This window comes from Nycticebus coucang, chromosome 11 (assembly GCF_027406575.1).
Source record: "Nycticebus coucang isolate mNycCou1 chromosome 11, mNycCou1.pri, whole genome shotgun sequence".
NCBI classification, from domain to species: Eukaryota; Metazoa; Chordata; class Mammalia; order Primates; family Lorisidae; genus Nycticebus; species Nycticebus coucang.
The window spans coordinates 122,542,825-122,558,722 of NC_069790.1; the positions used below are offsets into that span (position 1 = coordinate 122,542,825).

General features: G+C 43.3%; 1 protein-coding gene across 4 annotated transcripts in view; it reads left to right on the plus strand.

Moving 5' to 3' along the window:
- ACTR3B (actin related protein 3B) overlaps nucleotides 1-15,898 on the plus strand; it is a 152,061-nt gene that overhangs the window by 65,277 nt on the left and 70,886 nt on the right. For 3 of the 4 annotated variants that reach the window (XM_053609447.1, XM_053609448.1, XM_053609450.1), the window contains 5 exons: nucleotides 2,577-2,672; nucleotides 4,249-4,356; nucleotides 7,778-7,921; nucleotides 13,159-13,332; nucleotides 14,817-14,909. In XM_053609447.1, coding sequence (XP_053465422.1) covers nucleotides 2,577-2,672; nucleotides 4,249-4,356; nucleotides 7,778-7,921; nucleotides 13,159-13,332; nucleotides 14,817-14,909 — 615 coding nt within the window. The remainder of the gene's footprint in view (nucleotides 1-2,576; nucleotides 2,673-4,248; nucleotides 4,357-7,777; nucleotides 7,922-13,158; nucleotides 13,333-14,816; nucleotides 14,910-15,898) is intronic. The other variant, XM_053609449.1, reaches the window with a different exon arrangement.

The window sequence follows — 15,898 nt, forward strand, 5'->3', positions numbered from 1 at the left end:
CACCCTCGGAAGAGTGCTGTGGCATCACAGCTCATAGCAACCTCCAACTCCTGGGCTTAGGCGATTCTCTTGCCTCAGCCTCCAGAGTAGCTGGTACTACAGCTGCGCCAACGCCTGGCTATTTTTGTTATTTTTGCAGTTTGGCCGGGGCCATGTTTGAACCCGCCACCCTCAGTATATGGGGCTGGCACCCTACCCATTAAGCCACAGGAACTACCCTCACATTTTGTTTCTTTAAAGTAGTTTTCTTTATAAATTATTGATACAAAAGAATATTTAAGAATGGATATTTAGGTTTTTTTTTGAGACAGTTTCACTATGTCACCCTAGGTAGAATGCCGTGGTGTCACAGCTCACAACAACCTCAAACGCTTGGGCTTAAGCAATTCTCTTGCTTCAGCCTCCCAAGTAGCTGGGACTACAGACACCCACCACAATGTCTGGCTATTTTTTGGTCGTAGTCGTCATTGTTGTTTGGCAGGCCTGGTCTGGGTTTAAATCCGCCAGCTAGGGTGTATGTGGCTGGTGCTCTAGCTGCTGCGCTACAGGTGCCAAGCCTGAGCCATTTCCTTTTAGATGGATCTCTTATTCCAGAATGTAATTTGATGGTGTTTTTCTTTTTTTTTTTTTTTTTTTTGTGGTTTTTGGCCGGGGCTGGGTTTGAACCCACCACCTCCGGCATATGGGACCGGCGCCCTACTCCTTGAGCCACAGGCGCCACCCGGTGTTTTTCTGTTTTAACTGAGAAACTTTTTTATTCCTAAGTGAATTTCTCAATTATACTTCCCGATAACTTGAGTAATAATCCCTCGCTTCCACTGAGCATGTCTGTGCTAGGTGCTGCTCTAAGCACAGTATTTAGTCTACCTTTAATCTTTCCAGCTCTCTGAGCTAGATGCTAATTACCAACAGTAATTTACCAAATTTAGTAACAGGGAAGGCTGGGATTTGACCCTGACCCTTAACTGGCCTGTGTGGCAGATGTGTTTGGCTAGAGAGAGGAGATTGGGTTCCTGTGTCTTTTTCTCTTATAAGGCCTCCGTAATTACCTCTTTACAGGCCCTGTCTCCAAATAAGTCACATTAGGGAGTAAAACTTCAATATGTGAGTTTTGGTGGTGGTAGGTACCATTCAGTCTGTAATGAAGCTTTTGGTGAACTTTTTGCCAGAATGTCCAAAGAAAATTTTTCTTCTTTTTTATTTTTAACAACTTTAAATGTGAAGCATAGCTCCACGCTTACTGACATGGAAAAACGATCCATCATTGCTGAATGATAGAAAGTAGGTTTATTTATTTGTGTTTCTATGTTCTGTTATTTCCTTCTATTTGATAATGATTATTTTCTAAAAATAGATACTTGGAGTCTCAGAAATGTCTTTGCAAAGTCTTGGAAATTTTCACCTGCTTTGTTTTTCTATTTTTCTTGGAATGTGTTTTTTGTCTGCTGTTTGTTTTCCCACTGCTCTCTTCTCTTTTTCATTTAGCATTGAAATGATTGCTGGCTGGATTTTTTTGTGTGCTTTTTGCTCCCTTTTGAATGAGGGGAGCTTTTCCTGGACTGGTGATGTATGTGAGTCCAGGGAGGGTTGGGAGGTCCAGGGCAGTGTCTTGGAGAAACCAGGCTTTGTCCCTGGGCTTTCCTGCCTGGCATCTGGATTGTGAAGATGTGTGGCCTCCTCTGCCTCTCTGCTGCCAGGTGGCTTAGAAGATTTTGGCAGCTTTCCCGCTCAAACCGAGCCTGCTCCAAGCAAGGGCTTGCTACTCCTTTGCCCCCCTCCCCACCTTGGGGAACTCTCATTTGCCTGAGACCTGCAGTCACTTTGGTGTCTTTACTCATCTTGGTCACATTTTCATTGCCCTTGATAACTTGCTTCAGAGATGTTTGGTTTCAGGGTGTCGAGGTGTTAAGTTATCCAAGATAGCAAGTTCCTTTCTATAAGTTGTTCTTGTTTTGGGTAGGTAATAAAGGCAGAGTCCTTCAGAGGTCTTTACTTTGCCATCCTAAAGGTAACTATGACCCACAGCCATATTTCTTTAATCATTTTCTTTCTTTCTTTTTTTTTTTTTTGCAGTTTTGGCCAGGGCCGGGCTTGAACCTGCCACCCCCGGTGTATGGGGCCAGCACCTACTCCTGGAGCCACAGGCGCTGCTCTCTTTAATCATCTTCTATCTGTAGAATTAGGAGTTGTATGATATCCTGGCTCAACATACTATTAGGCTCAAGTTTTTTTTTTTTTTTTTTTTTTTTTTTTGTAGAGACAGAGTCTCACTTTATGGCCCTTGGTAGAGTGCCGTGGCCTCACACAGCTCACAGTAACCTCCAACTTCTGGGCTTAAGCGATTCTCTTGCCTCAGCCTCCCAAGCAGCTGGGACTACAGGCGCCCGCCACAACACCCAGCTATTTTTTAGTTGCAGTTCGTCCGGGGCCGGGTTTGAACCTGCCACCCTCGGTATATGGGGCCGGCGCCTTACGGACTGAGCCACAGGCGCTTCCCTAGGCTCAAGTTTTTATGGTTCTGATTTAATTACATGAAATTTGGGTAAACACTAAATGTAGTGAATGTTTTCTTACAGACAGAACCTCCACTGAATACACCAGAAAATAGAGAATATCTTGCGGAAATTATGTTTGAATCGTTCAATGTACCAGGACTCTACATTGCAGTTCAGGTAAAGACAAAGCTTTTTTTGTTGTTGTTTTTTTATGATTCCCAAAGAAATTCTGCTGTCTGGTAGTGGCATAAATGGTAATTGTAGAGGTTCTACTTTGTAAGATTGTGCTGCATGTCCCTCCTTGTTCTGATCCCTCATCATCCATGTGCCATTGCAGTTAGAACTAAAAGGCTGTAGAGGACATGTACCATGACTTAGGGTTTTATGTTTGTATTATTTCAGAGATTTTGTCTGGTCTGGCTCTTTTTACTTGCATTAAAGTCTAATGTATTTTTCCCTTGGTGACAAGCCACAGGCATAGATATGGTTCTCTCTTACTGGCATTTTCTACTTCTAAACAGAAACACAAAATGAATACCTTTAGAGGGCCCCCCTTCTTCGTTTTGGGCTCTTACTAGTCCCCGTGTACTATCTTGGTTATGAGGGACCCTGTCGTTCCATGAGCTTGCAGAACTTCTGAAGCTACTTGGTCTTCATGTAAGGTTTTTTGGTTGCTTTTCGTTATTTCCTTGTCATCTTGTATAAGGAAATTGAAAGCTTGGGGAATAAATGAGATGGGTGTTTCCCAAGTGTCCAACCTCAGTGCTCCAGGTTGAATAGTGCTTCGTCATGGGGCTGTCCTGGGCATTGCAGGGCATTGAGCAGCACTCTGGCCTCTACGCCACCAAGTCCAGAGCCCCTCCCCCGACAGTGAAAAATGGCACCAGATGTTGACAAATGTACCCTGGGGACAAAATTGCCCTGATTGAAAAATTCTCCTCTACCTACCAGATTCGCATATCTGGCTGGGTATGAGTCCTAGTAATGTGTATTTTTGAAACTCCACAAATGATTGTACCTCAGCCAGTCTGTGGCCCCATGTTGGAAACCAGGGAATTAGAAGATAAAGTCTTCAGCTTCTAGAATGAAATTCCTTTCTCATTGGCTTTTCTTTGTAAAAGAAAAGGTTTCTTTCTAGGTTTCTTGGCCAGGCATGGTGGCTCATGCCTGTAATCCTACCCTGTTTCCCTGAAAATAAGACAGTATCTTATTTTAAGGTGTGCTCCCAAAGATGTGCTAGGTCTTATTTTCAGGGGACGTCTTATCTTTCCTGTAAGTAGGTCTTATTTTCGGGGAAACAGGGTAGCACTTTGGGAGGCCAAGGTGGGTGGTTTACCTGATCTCACAGGTTTGAGACCAGCCTGAGCAAGAGTGAGACTTTGTCTCTAAAATAATTGGGCATTATGGCGGGCATCTGTAGTCCCAGCTGCTCAGGAGGTTGAGGCAAGATAATTGCTTGAGCCCAGGAGTTTGAGGTTGCTGTGAGCTGTGATGTTACAGCACTCTACTAGGGGCGAAAAAGTGAGACTCTGTCTCAAAAAAAAAAAAAGTTTATGTTTGTTTATTGAAAACTTGACTCCTTGACTAAGTATGTGAAATTTTCATATTTTCTAAGTTGGACTTGAAATTTTGGGGGTAAAAGTGACAAAGGATAGGGAAAGGGAAGAGTTAGGCTTATTAAGTCAGAGAGTCTGTTGATTGAACCTGAGAATGTGTATCCCCGAGTGTGAGAGGTTAACCTGTCTTTTCTCAGGCAGTGCTGGCCTTAGCAGCATCATGGACATCAAGACAAGTTGGTGAACGTACGTTAACAGGGATAGTCATTGATAGTGGAGATGGAGTCACCCACGTGATCCCAGTGGTAAGCAGAATAGTTAATATTTAACTGTTCACTATTTAACACTTGGTTTGAGATAAAGAAAAAATTAAAAAAATCACCCTTTTCTAATTAGAATACGACTTTTTAAGTTATCATTGTACTTTAGAAAATGTAACAAGAGCTTTTAAAACCCAGGCATATGAGAAAGAGTAAAAAAGATGGCCAGTATTTGTGACTTTGGTAATTTTAAATTCATAGTAGTGTATTTCTACAGTCAGAACGTCAGTGGCTGTTTGGGATCTCCAAGGCTTCTCCTTGGTTGCTGTGGGTGTAACCCCAATAGGAAGGCCTCCCTGGCTTGTGATTACTGGGAGTTAGACAGCATTCTGGATGACTGATCTGTAGGTGCAGGGCATGACTGTTAGAAGGGCTGTGTCTGTGTTCTGTGAAAAAATGTGAATGGCTTTAACCAGCTCATGCTTTAGAGAAATTGCTGCTTATTTTTTTTATTAAATCAAATACACATAGATCATGTATACATTAATGCATTTATGGGGTATAAATGTCTTAACACAATAATTAAGTAAATGAGATGAGGTATATATTAACCAGTGTGATGTAAGCATTCCTATACAATTTATTTTTATTAAAATCCTTTAGAGAAATTGCTGCTTTAAAATTTATTTAAAAGCCAAGAAGAGATCATACATTTTGGCTTACAGAAGGCTCTGTAATATCACTTTTTTTGGTTTTAATATTCAAAGTATTAGAGAAATGATTTCTAATTCAATAGATAGCTGTATTTTTCTTTTGGACCAATGGACTATTTCAAGGAATTATTTAAAATTTAGTTTTGAAAATTAACTATAACTCTCTAGAGGGGACTTCTGGGGGAAGGTTAGACTCCTCCTCATCTTCCTCCGTAACCACGGGGACCAGCTATTTATGTATGGTACAAGTATGTTCGCAGCATGCATGGGTGTGTGTGTATACCCCAAAACACCTTTTAAAAATGCAAATTAGAATTAAAAAAATCATTAATTGAAAAGAATAGACAACATTTTGTTTCAAGAAGTTAAATGATATATTGGGCAGTGTATGTGGCTCAAAGGAATAGGGTGCCGGCCACATATGCTGGAGGTGGCAGGTTCAAACACAGCCCGGCCAAAAACTACAAAAAAAAAAAAAAAAAAAGAAATAATATTAATATACTAAAACCTTTAGTTCCTTAAAGGTCAGAAATCACTGCAGTGGGAAGGCTTAATGATTGATGGTGCCTGTAGCTGGGGAGGAAAAAAACCACATTCCCTACCCCCTCTGCTCCTGCCAGTGTGCCATCTGTGGGAGGAGGAGTGGGTGTCTCTCCTTGTGCAGTGTGTTCTGGGCTCTGACCCCCTTCAAGCCAGCCTCATAATGCATCTTTTCATGGGTCACTGAGAAGTGTTAACGCCCTTGATGTGTGTGATACTTACTGAGATTGAGGCCTCTTGGCTGTCTCAAAGATAAAGTGTCATGGGCACCCGGGGTCGCTTCCCTTTGGTTCTTTGCCTATTTTATGTATCTGATTTAGGAAAAGTAAAGAAAACATATTTTACATGAAGTCCAAGTCCACAGAGCAAGTTTTTAGCTGTGGCTGGGCATAGTGACTCACGGTGTAATCCCAGCACTCTGGGAGGCTGGGCCAGGAGGATCACTTAAATTCAGGAGTTTGAGACCAGCCTGAGTAAGAGTAAGACTCTCCATCTCTCCTAAAAGTACAAAAATTAGCCAGGCGTTGCAGCAGGCACCTGTAGTCCCAGCGACTTGGGAGGCTGAGGCAGGAGGATCACTTGAGCCCAGGATTTAGAGGCTGTTGTAGGGTACACCATGGCACTGTAGCCCAGGTGACGGAGTGAGACACTGTCTCCAACAAACAAACAAATACAACTGGAATCTTCCTTGACTGATTTTGGATTCTAACTATGTGACCCTAAAGTTGTATTTTGCTTGTTATTTAATCCTAATTTTTTCTGTTATGGTTAGTCTGTGAACAAATATTTAATAAGTACATAGTAGCCTGTTATATAGGAACAGCATGATTTACTTACTCATTTTCCTGTCGGCCATGCAGCTTGTTTAATGTTTTTAGTGCTGTAATGACCTGATACTTATTTAACATTGATTATTGAGTTGATTTTAGGGAATATTATATATAATGCAAAGATATAATGTGAACAGTTTGTGTTAGAAAGCTAATATTATTTTATGAGTTTAAGGTGATCTTTACTATTTTAATAATATAAACAAACTTTTATCTCCATCTTAAAATATATGACCACTTTGCAGAAAGGCCAAATCTTCTTTTGCTTCTGAAAGTTAGGTACATGAAGAAAAATACCAGAGGAGAATTGAGTAAGTTGTTACTGTAACTGAACTGGTGACTGTATCTAGTGCATGTAATCGTTAGAATGAATATGTCTGTAAAGTGGAGTCAGCATTTCACCTCCATTCCCCTCTGTGTCCCTTGGGTAGCCCAGGGGCTGTAATGTGCTGCAGAGACCTGCGTGCGTCTCTTCATCTGATGGTACTGCAGCAGCGTTGTCCACTCTGACCATCGGCAGGACGGGCATCCAAGCCTGTGGCTTCTGTGGCAAGTTCGTGCCCACAGGAGGGTTGATGAGGGAGCCCAGGGCCCATTGTGACCATGGGCACATGGAGCCCGGATGTGGGGCTTGAACTGCAGAGTCATTGTCAGCTCCTCCCCGCACCCCACAGAAGGGCTTAGGAGGGCAGTTAGTGAGAGAACTCAGCCTCTTGTCAGGGCGGTTCTTGGAATGACTCCTAAGAATCATTCCTAGTAAGTCCAGATTTCAGTACTTCTTACGTGCCCCAAACAGTGCTATGTGCTTGACTTATTTCACTTCAGCTGTATTGTAAACCCCTTGGGGTATTTGCCCCACAGTATGGACAAAGATGGTGAGAATGAAACATGTTAAACTTGTCCACAGCCCCTCAGAATCCAGGTTGTTAGTATCTAAGTCCTGTGTATGTAACCAAATTGCTGACTTTTAAACATAAGCAGATTTATTGTTGGCTTGACAACTTACAGATAAACCCTTTTCCTTTTTGTTAGGGGTTCAAAGCAACCTATGGATTAACTTTTATCATAGGCAGTTTTTCCTTTGGAATTGAACTATTCCTATATGGTTTTTCTTTAACATTCCTAATGAAAACATCATTTGAGTTGCTTTTGGAAAGTCTCAGGTTATTTGAATAATTTAGCATTTTAAATATTAATGGAATTGCATATGCAACTGTTTTAGAAGACCTCCTGGGCTGAGCCTGCTCAGAGCCGGGATACAGCAGCTCTTTAGTGCTAGGAAGGGGCAGACAGGGAGGATGAGGCAGGAAGCCTCCTGAGTCCAGGCTGCTCGTAACCGTGGAATGGCTTACGAGGGCTGATCTGCCTCCTCTTCTTCCCTAGGCCGAAGGTTATGTAATTGGAAGCTGCATCAAACACATCCCGATTGCAGGTAGAGATATTACGTATTTCATTCAACAGCTGCTAAGGGAGAGGGAGGTGGGAATCCCTCCTGAGCAGTCACTGGAGACCGCAAAAGCCATTAAGGTAAAAACAGAAGGGAAACTGGCCGGTTTGGGGGTGAAAGAGAAGTGGTGTTCTGGATGTTTGCCCTTGGTGCCATCGTCCCTGCTCCTCCCTCCCTTCCTGTCCCCTTCCTGTCCCCTTTTTATCCCCTTCCTGTGAGCCTGGGTCTTGGTGTGTTTACCACTTGAGTTAAGTGGGCTAGACACTGTCTGCAAGCTTAACTGCTGCTGGTAATATAGGCACTCTATTGAGCTTCCATCTATGGATAAGAGCGGCTTGATAACCAGGGTTGAGCACCACGGTCTGCAGTAGATCATCATGAATAGAAACTTGCACATCTCTCTCCATGCTTCATTTAGAATCAGGAGGCAAACTACAGCAGAGACACGCCGTTCTAGGATCTGAAATTCTTCAACAAAATTCACGTGTATCTTCTAGACTCCAGTTACTATGCTAGACAATTACAGGAAAATTTAAAATTTAATCAATAAGATTAGAAGACAAATGGCTTATTGGACTGTTTTTTAAAATTTCAGGTTAATGTATAGAGTACAAACAACTAGGTCACAATATTTGCATTTGTTAGGTAGAGGCGCTCTTGTAGTAAGTCCTGCCCGGTTCATTGGTTGTTTAAAATGCCTACTAAGTGTGGTCCATCAGTTTAGTCTTTGTATCACTCTGTCCATGGCAGTTGGCAGGCCTCATTTAAAGTACTTTTTTCTTTTCAGGTTGCAAAATTAGGAAAACTTTGTTAGTCAAAATGTAAGATTACTAAGGATGATAATTATATAGATGAAGAGGGAAGGATTTTGTTTTTGGAGGAGAGTTTAAGTGTGGGGTGTGACATGTGGGCTTGAACCTGTCCTGGCCACACTACTCTGCTTTTGATGTAGAGAAGTTTGAGGGTGAGGCTGACACCCCCCTTCTTACTGCTTCCCTGCCTTCTGAGTACCTCATAACTGAGGCTGACTGAAGCAAAGGAAGCACCCAGAGGGATCCTCAAGTTTTGCATGACACTCTTTGAAAAACAGAGGCCTTGGGCGGTGCCTGTGCTCAGTGAGTAGGGCGCTGGCCCCATATACTAAGGGTGGCGGGTTCGAACCTGGCCCAGGCCAAACTGCAACAATAAAAAAAATACCTGAGCGTTGTGGCGGGCGCCTGTAGTCCCAGCTACTCGGGAGGCTGAGACAAGAGAATCACCTAAGCCCAAGAGCTGGATGGAGGTTGCTGTGAGCTGTGATTCCACAGCACTCTACCGAGGGTGACAAAGTGAGACTCTGTATCTACCAAAAAAAAAAGAAAAACAGAGTTCGTCCTTTATAAGATTTTTGTTTCTAATAAAAAAAAAAAAGAAAAACAAAAACAGAGGCATTTTTAGGTTGGGCATAAGGATGGGGCGTATTCCACAAGAAGGATTCCACCTGTCCTGATTAACCTGGGGACTAGAGGATCCAAGGACAGGGGACTCTCAGTGCTAAAATGGTAAAGTTGGGCAGAGTTATCCCTTCCCTCTGGGATTTTTCCAGAGGTGTCATAAGACTTTTTTGTTTTTGTTATTTTATTTTTTTGAGACAGAATCTTACTTTGTCAGCCTTGGTAGAGTGCCGTGGGGTCAGAACTCATAGCAACCTCAAACTCTTGGGCTTAAGTGATTGTCTTGATTCAGCCTCCCAAGTAGTTGGGACTACAGGTGCTCGCTGCAATGCAGGGCTATTTTTGGAGACAGTGTCTTGCTCTTGCTCAGGCTCGTCTTGTGAGCTCAGGCTACCCACCTTAGCCTCCTAGAGTGCAAGGATTACAGGCAAGAGCCACTGCGCCCAGCCCTTGTTTTTGTTTTTATTTAATTATTTATTTATTTATTTTTTTTAGACAGAGTCTCACTTTGTTGCCCCTGGTAGAGTGCCCTGGTGTCATAGCTCACAGCAACCTCTAACTCTTGGGCTCAAGCGATTCTCTTGCTTTAGCTTCCCGAGTAGCTGGGACTACAGGCTTGTGCCCAGCTACACACACACACACACACAGATTTTTTTTTTAAGAGATAGTGTCTCGCTCTAGCTCAGACCAGTCTCGAACTTGTGAGCTCAGGCGATCCTCCCACCTCGGCCTCCCAAAGTGCTGGGATTACAGGCATGAGCCACCGGGCCCAGCTTGTTTTTGTTTTTAGACTAAAATATTTCTCAAGGTTTTCCCTTCTCCTTTCTTTACCCCCCCCCCCCCCCTTTTTGAGACAGAGTCTCATTTTTTCACCCTCGGTAGATAGAGTGCCATGGTGTCACAGCACACAGGCACCTCAAACTCCTCTTGGGTTCAAGTGATTCTCTTGCCTCAGTCTCTCAAGTAGCTGGGACTACAGGCACCTGCTACAATGCTCAGCTATTTTTTAGACATGGGGTCTTGCTCTCGCTCAGGCTGATCTCGAACCTGTGGGCTCAGGCGATCCACCTGCCTCAGCCTTCCAAGTGCTGGGATTACATTGTGCCACCAGGCCCTGCCCTCTTTGCCCCCCCAACCCCCTTTTTTTTGAGACAAGAGTTTATTATGTCACCCTCGGTAGAGTGCCATGGCATCATAGCTCACAGCAACCTCAGACTCTTGGGCTTAAGCGATTCTCTGGCCTGAGCCTCCCAAGTAGCTGAGACTATAGGCTCGTGTCACACCACCCAGCTGTTTTTTGGTTTTAGTTGTCATTGTTGTTTGGCAGGCCTGGGATGGATTCGAACCCGCCAGCTCTGGTGTATGTGGCTGGCACGCTAGCTGCTGAGCTACAGGTGCTGAGCCTGCCCATTTTCATTAGAAAAAAAATTTGAATATTTGATCTAAGCTCACTTGCCTACCCCAGATCTGTTAAAAATCAGAATCAAACATCTTGTTATTAATGCCTTGAAGTTGGTGAGTCCCGGTCTTCCCTTTTTCAGTCAGGATTCCTGAGTGCATGACCGATGAGGTTCACGCTGGGCATTTACTTTGTTTGCTGGCTGTCTGGTTCCTCGTCTGACCCTGAAGTCTGAGCTGGCATGATCACTCATGACAGTGTATCACTCAGTTGTGAAGGTCAGAGTGAAGGAGACTCCTTTGTAGTCTCCACCCCAGCTGCCCTGGCCCTTTTGCAGGGTGTGGCCCTGTTAGTTCTCGCCTCATTTCTTTCTTTAAAGGAGACCATAGAAGGGGTGGTTTAGAGTTACCCCATCTCTTGTTGCCGCAATCTCCTGTGGTCAAGAGCAGGCCTGAGGGGTGTCAGACGTGAACTTGCCATCCTCACCGGATCCTCAAGGTCCTGATCTCAAGACCCCAGGACCTTGAGATCAACACGGGTCCTCTGCACCCAACTTTATGGGAGCGTTTCCTGATGCTATTTTAGTAAGTCAAGATGCCATAGGACATTGACTAGGCCTCTGAGGACGACTGAATGTTTTGCCTCCAGTCTTGGTAGATTTAAAGGTTATGAACTGACCTGTTCTCTCTCTCTCTCATCTTTAAGCACCAGTGGTGACAGGGTTGTGTAACCATTCTTGCCTATCAGTCTTATAGTTCTACTCAGGCAGAGGTGTACAACCTACAACCTTTTGGCTTCTCTATACCACATTGGAAGAAAAAGAGTTGTCTTAGGCCACATATTAAATACACAGCAGTAAAAGCTGATGAGCCAAAAAAAAAAAAAGAAAGAAGATCTGCATAATTTTTATGATATTTGACACCACAGATAAGCAAAAAAGTCCTCACATAATGCAGATATGGCCCGCAGGCTGTGGGTTGGGCACCCAGCAGCTAGAGTATATCAAGGATACCCATAAGATGGTATTAGAACATGTTTCAGGGAGTATAAGAAACTTTAAACTTAACATCACGAGAGCGTTTTCAGAGGGCCTTGAGAGAGCTGTTCCTTCCAGAAAGTGTAGTGAGCACCAGCTGGGTGGTGGTGTTGTGCTGGGTGCTGAGTTCAAGAGCTAGTACCCAGGTGCTAGCTGAAGTCAGCTCTCAGGACAGATGATCAGCACATAGATCCCCGAGAACGTCACGATCCCCAGATATGCTGGAGAACATGCTGCACGGTTAGTGCCAGGTGGAAACTGTTAGCAAGCTCCCTGGCAGCAGAAATATGCTGGTGACTCTAGCCCTCCCACCCAACTTTGCCTTTTCTTTACCCAGGGAACCTATTACCTTATAACACAGTGTCATTCAGTTATTTATTACGGTTGTTTATTATTTGACTCTTAACTAGAGGGCAATCTTGGTAGGGATTTGTGTGTTTCATTCACTTGCGTATCCCAAGTGACCAGCCAGAGGTGTCCAAACTGTGGCCTGTGGGCTGTATATTGATTTTGTAAGGACTGTTTTTGCTTATCTGTGGTATTGGATATCACCAAAAAGTATACATGGATCTTTTTTCTTTTTTCTTTCTTCTTCTTCTTCTTCTTTTTTTTTTTTTTTAGCTTATCAGCTTATGTTAGTGTTTGTGTATTTTATGTGTGGCCCAAGACAATGCTTAGTCTTCCAGCATGAAGCAGAGGACAAAGAAGGTTGGACACCCATGGAAACTTGTGCCTTATGGCATCTCAACTCACATGGGATATCTCATCAACAGGGTATACAGTATCTGGGCAAACTGGTAGAGCCCAATGACAGTGCTGTGTCAGACTATAGCCCAGGTTAAGTCACATCCCAAAGTGGGGGTACCAGGGACTGAACCCACTGATGGTTTTTGTTATATATTGGTTTATGTGGGACAGTAGAACATACAAAAATAAAACATCAGTGCAGGCAGTCCTGATTCCCCTCCTCCATGGGTATGCGACTGTTAATGACCAGCAGGTTGATAGTGACCAGGTGCCCCTGGAAGCCATTGCAGTAAGGCATGGGGTGCAGGCAGTGCAGAGTCCAGTAGGTGAGGCTACAGGGAGGTGCATGTCTGCTGGTCCAGAGGTGGATAGCAGCGAGCTGGCGGGGCGGGCCCCACATGCAGGACCTGGGAGGAGCAGAGAAGGTCCAGATGGAGACAAGATAGCTATACTTTTATTTCAGATAATATGGCAACAAAATTTGATAGAGCAAGGCTGAGATCCTGCCCAGAGTCCAGGTGTAGTCATGTCTAATACAAAGACGGTGGAATACGAGGCTTCATAGCACATCCACACTGGAGTTACTGTGGGTGCATCTGATCTCGGGGTGTGTCTCATGCATGGGGTTCCTGGTTATTTGTCAGAGGGCAGAGACACCGGGCAGCTGTTAATGCCTGGTGACGTCTTTGTGTGTGCATGCAGGAGAAATACTGTTACATTTGCCCTGATATAGTCAAGGAATTTGCTAAGTATGACGTGGATCCCCGGAAATGGATCAAACAGTATACGGGTATCAATGCCATCAACCAGAAGAAGTTCATTATAGACGTTGGTTACGAAAGGTTCCTGGGTCCTGAAATATTCTTCCACCCTGAGGTAAGAGGTTTCTCTTCTGAGTGTGTTCGAGAGTGTGTGTATGTGGAGCGGTGCTGCCACCCGGTGGCAGGAGCAGCAGTTCTCTGTGACGGCCTGGCCCGCGCTGGCCGCCAGCACCGACGCCTCTGTGCACTGTGATGTGCTCTGTGCAGTTTGTTTGCTGGGTGGATTGTTGGGTTTGCCTCTCCGTAGATTTCGTTATCTGCTTTAATAGTTAGGGATGGATTTACCATAAATGACTAGGGAGGAATTTTTATTTTATTTTATTATTAAATCATAGTTGTGTACATTAATGCGATCATGGGTTAGGGAGGAATTTTAGGAACACTAGAAGATAACAGAATCGAAAGTTATCTCAAAGGAGTAGGCAGGGCACTTGCTAATAATACAAGGATCTCTGTACAGCAGTGGGACCGTTTGTAACCTTCCATTTTGTGACTGTGCCCCCTGATTTCCAGGGTTAACCTGGATGGTTGGTCCTGCTGTGTTCTCTGCTGCCAGTTAGGCAGAGCTCCTGCCCAAGGACTACTGTTTGTATTGTGTAGGCCGTCTTAACGAACCCCAGGTTATTTTAACTGGTAGTTTATAGTAGAACCTCTGTAAGGTGACCACCCAAGACATTGTAGCAAACTGTTGAACACACAGAGGTGGTCCACATGAGGAACCAGACCTGCTGGGCTGGCACATGTCCTGTCTATGAAAGGTCAATTGAAGGAGGTGGTCAGCTATGGAGGTTCTACTTTTGCATAATTAATAGGTAATGTTTTAAGATTTACGTACAGTACATTTTATTTGTATCCGCATATTTTTCAGCCTAATTCAGTTTATGTTCAGTAGGTAGGTTATTTGTCTTCCTTTGAGACTGCTGCTCATTAAAGCTTTTCTTGATTTTAAAAATGTATTTCAAATGTATTGTAATTGAGTTGAATTATTTATACTTAGTAGCTTATTTTACCGTATGGAATTAAATCTAAGGCTCTTTACTCAATATGATTATCATGTGGATTGTTTCATTTTAAAGCATCCACCATCAAATAAACCACCCTCCCCCATCATCTACACCAAGTTTAATACTTTCTTGAACATGTTTTTTTCCCACTTACATCCTGGCTGATTTTTTCTTAATATTCACAAGTTAAATACACATAGTTCTTTCACTGCACACCCCACAGATTGTGCATGTGCTTCCTACTTTCTGGCAGTAGCATGAGTTGCTGTGTACTCGTGCTGTGGGGCTGGTCTGTCTTTGTACTGTTGTATATTTTTCCTGTATTAAACCGTGCTTTTCACCTGAGAAATATGTCCTCACCACTCCCCACACACATAGTCATGTGGGATTCATTTGATATCTCCTTCATTCCCACGTGAAGTGTTTTAAGTTATAGTAAACTGTATATTTGTTAGTTACTTTTTACAAAGAGTTTTTGTTTTGTTCTATTTGAAAGAAATATGTAACATCTCTTTTATATTTATATACAATTCAGTTTGCCAACCCAGACTTTATGGAATCCATCTCAGATGTTGTCGATGAAGTAATACAGAATTGTCCCATCGATGTGCGTCGTCCGCTGTATAAGGTATAAGCTGCTTGGGTAAGGTACTTTGATTTCATTCTAAAATTAAAGGCCCATCATTCTTAGAATAGGTTATTAATATCAGTAAGCAGACATTCCTATTTTACTTCTGTGTTATAGGATTTCTTAAAGTACAATTATAAAGGAATTTTCTAGAACAGGAAATGACTTAAATGTTCAGAAATAGGACTAAGTTAGCTGGAAGTATTTAAATATTGTTAAGTATCTTTTATTCTTATCTGGCAAGCTATATTAAGTTGGACAATTTAAACCATATGTATTGATTGAAAGACAAAAGTGATCTGCCCCTAACTTTTTGTTTCAATGCCGATGTGCTATTGTCAGATAGGAATTAGAGCCTAAAATGGAACAGTCGCATAGAATATGCTCATGTAGGGCCGGTGCCCCTGGTGGCTCATGCCTGTAATCCCTGCAATATAGGAGGCCGAGGCGGGTAGATCGTCTGAGCTCACAGGTTCGACATCAGCCTGAGCCAGAGTGAGACCTCATCTCTAAAAATAGCCAGGCATAATGGTGGGCGCTTGTAGTCCCAGCTACTCGGGAGACTGAGGCAAGAGAATCGCTTGAGCCCTAGAGCTTGAGGTTGCTGTGAACTACGATGCCATGGCACTCTACGAAGGGTGACAAAATGAGATTCTGTCTCAAAAAAAAAAAAGAACATGTTCATGTAGTTTTAATTTAAAAATTCTTTGATTGTTGGGAATTTTGAAACTTGGAATGAGAAAAATCTGGTTTATGTAACTACTGAATACAAAGAAATTGTTTCTGTTTTTTTTTTTGAGACAGAGTCTCAAGCTGTTGCCCTGGATAGAGTGCTGTGGTGTCACAGCTCACAGCAACCTCCAACTCCTGGGCTCAAGCAATTCTCTTGCCTCAGCATCCCAAGTAACTGGGACTACAGGCGCCTGCCACAACGCCCAGCTAATTATTTTTGTTGTTGTTGCAGTTCGAACCTGCCAGCCTTGTTGTAC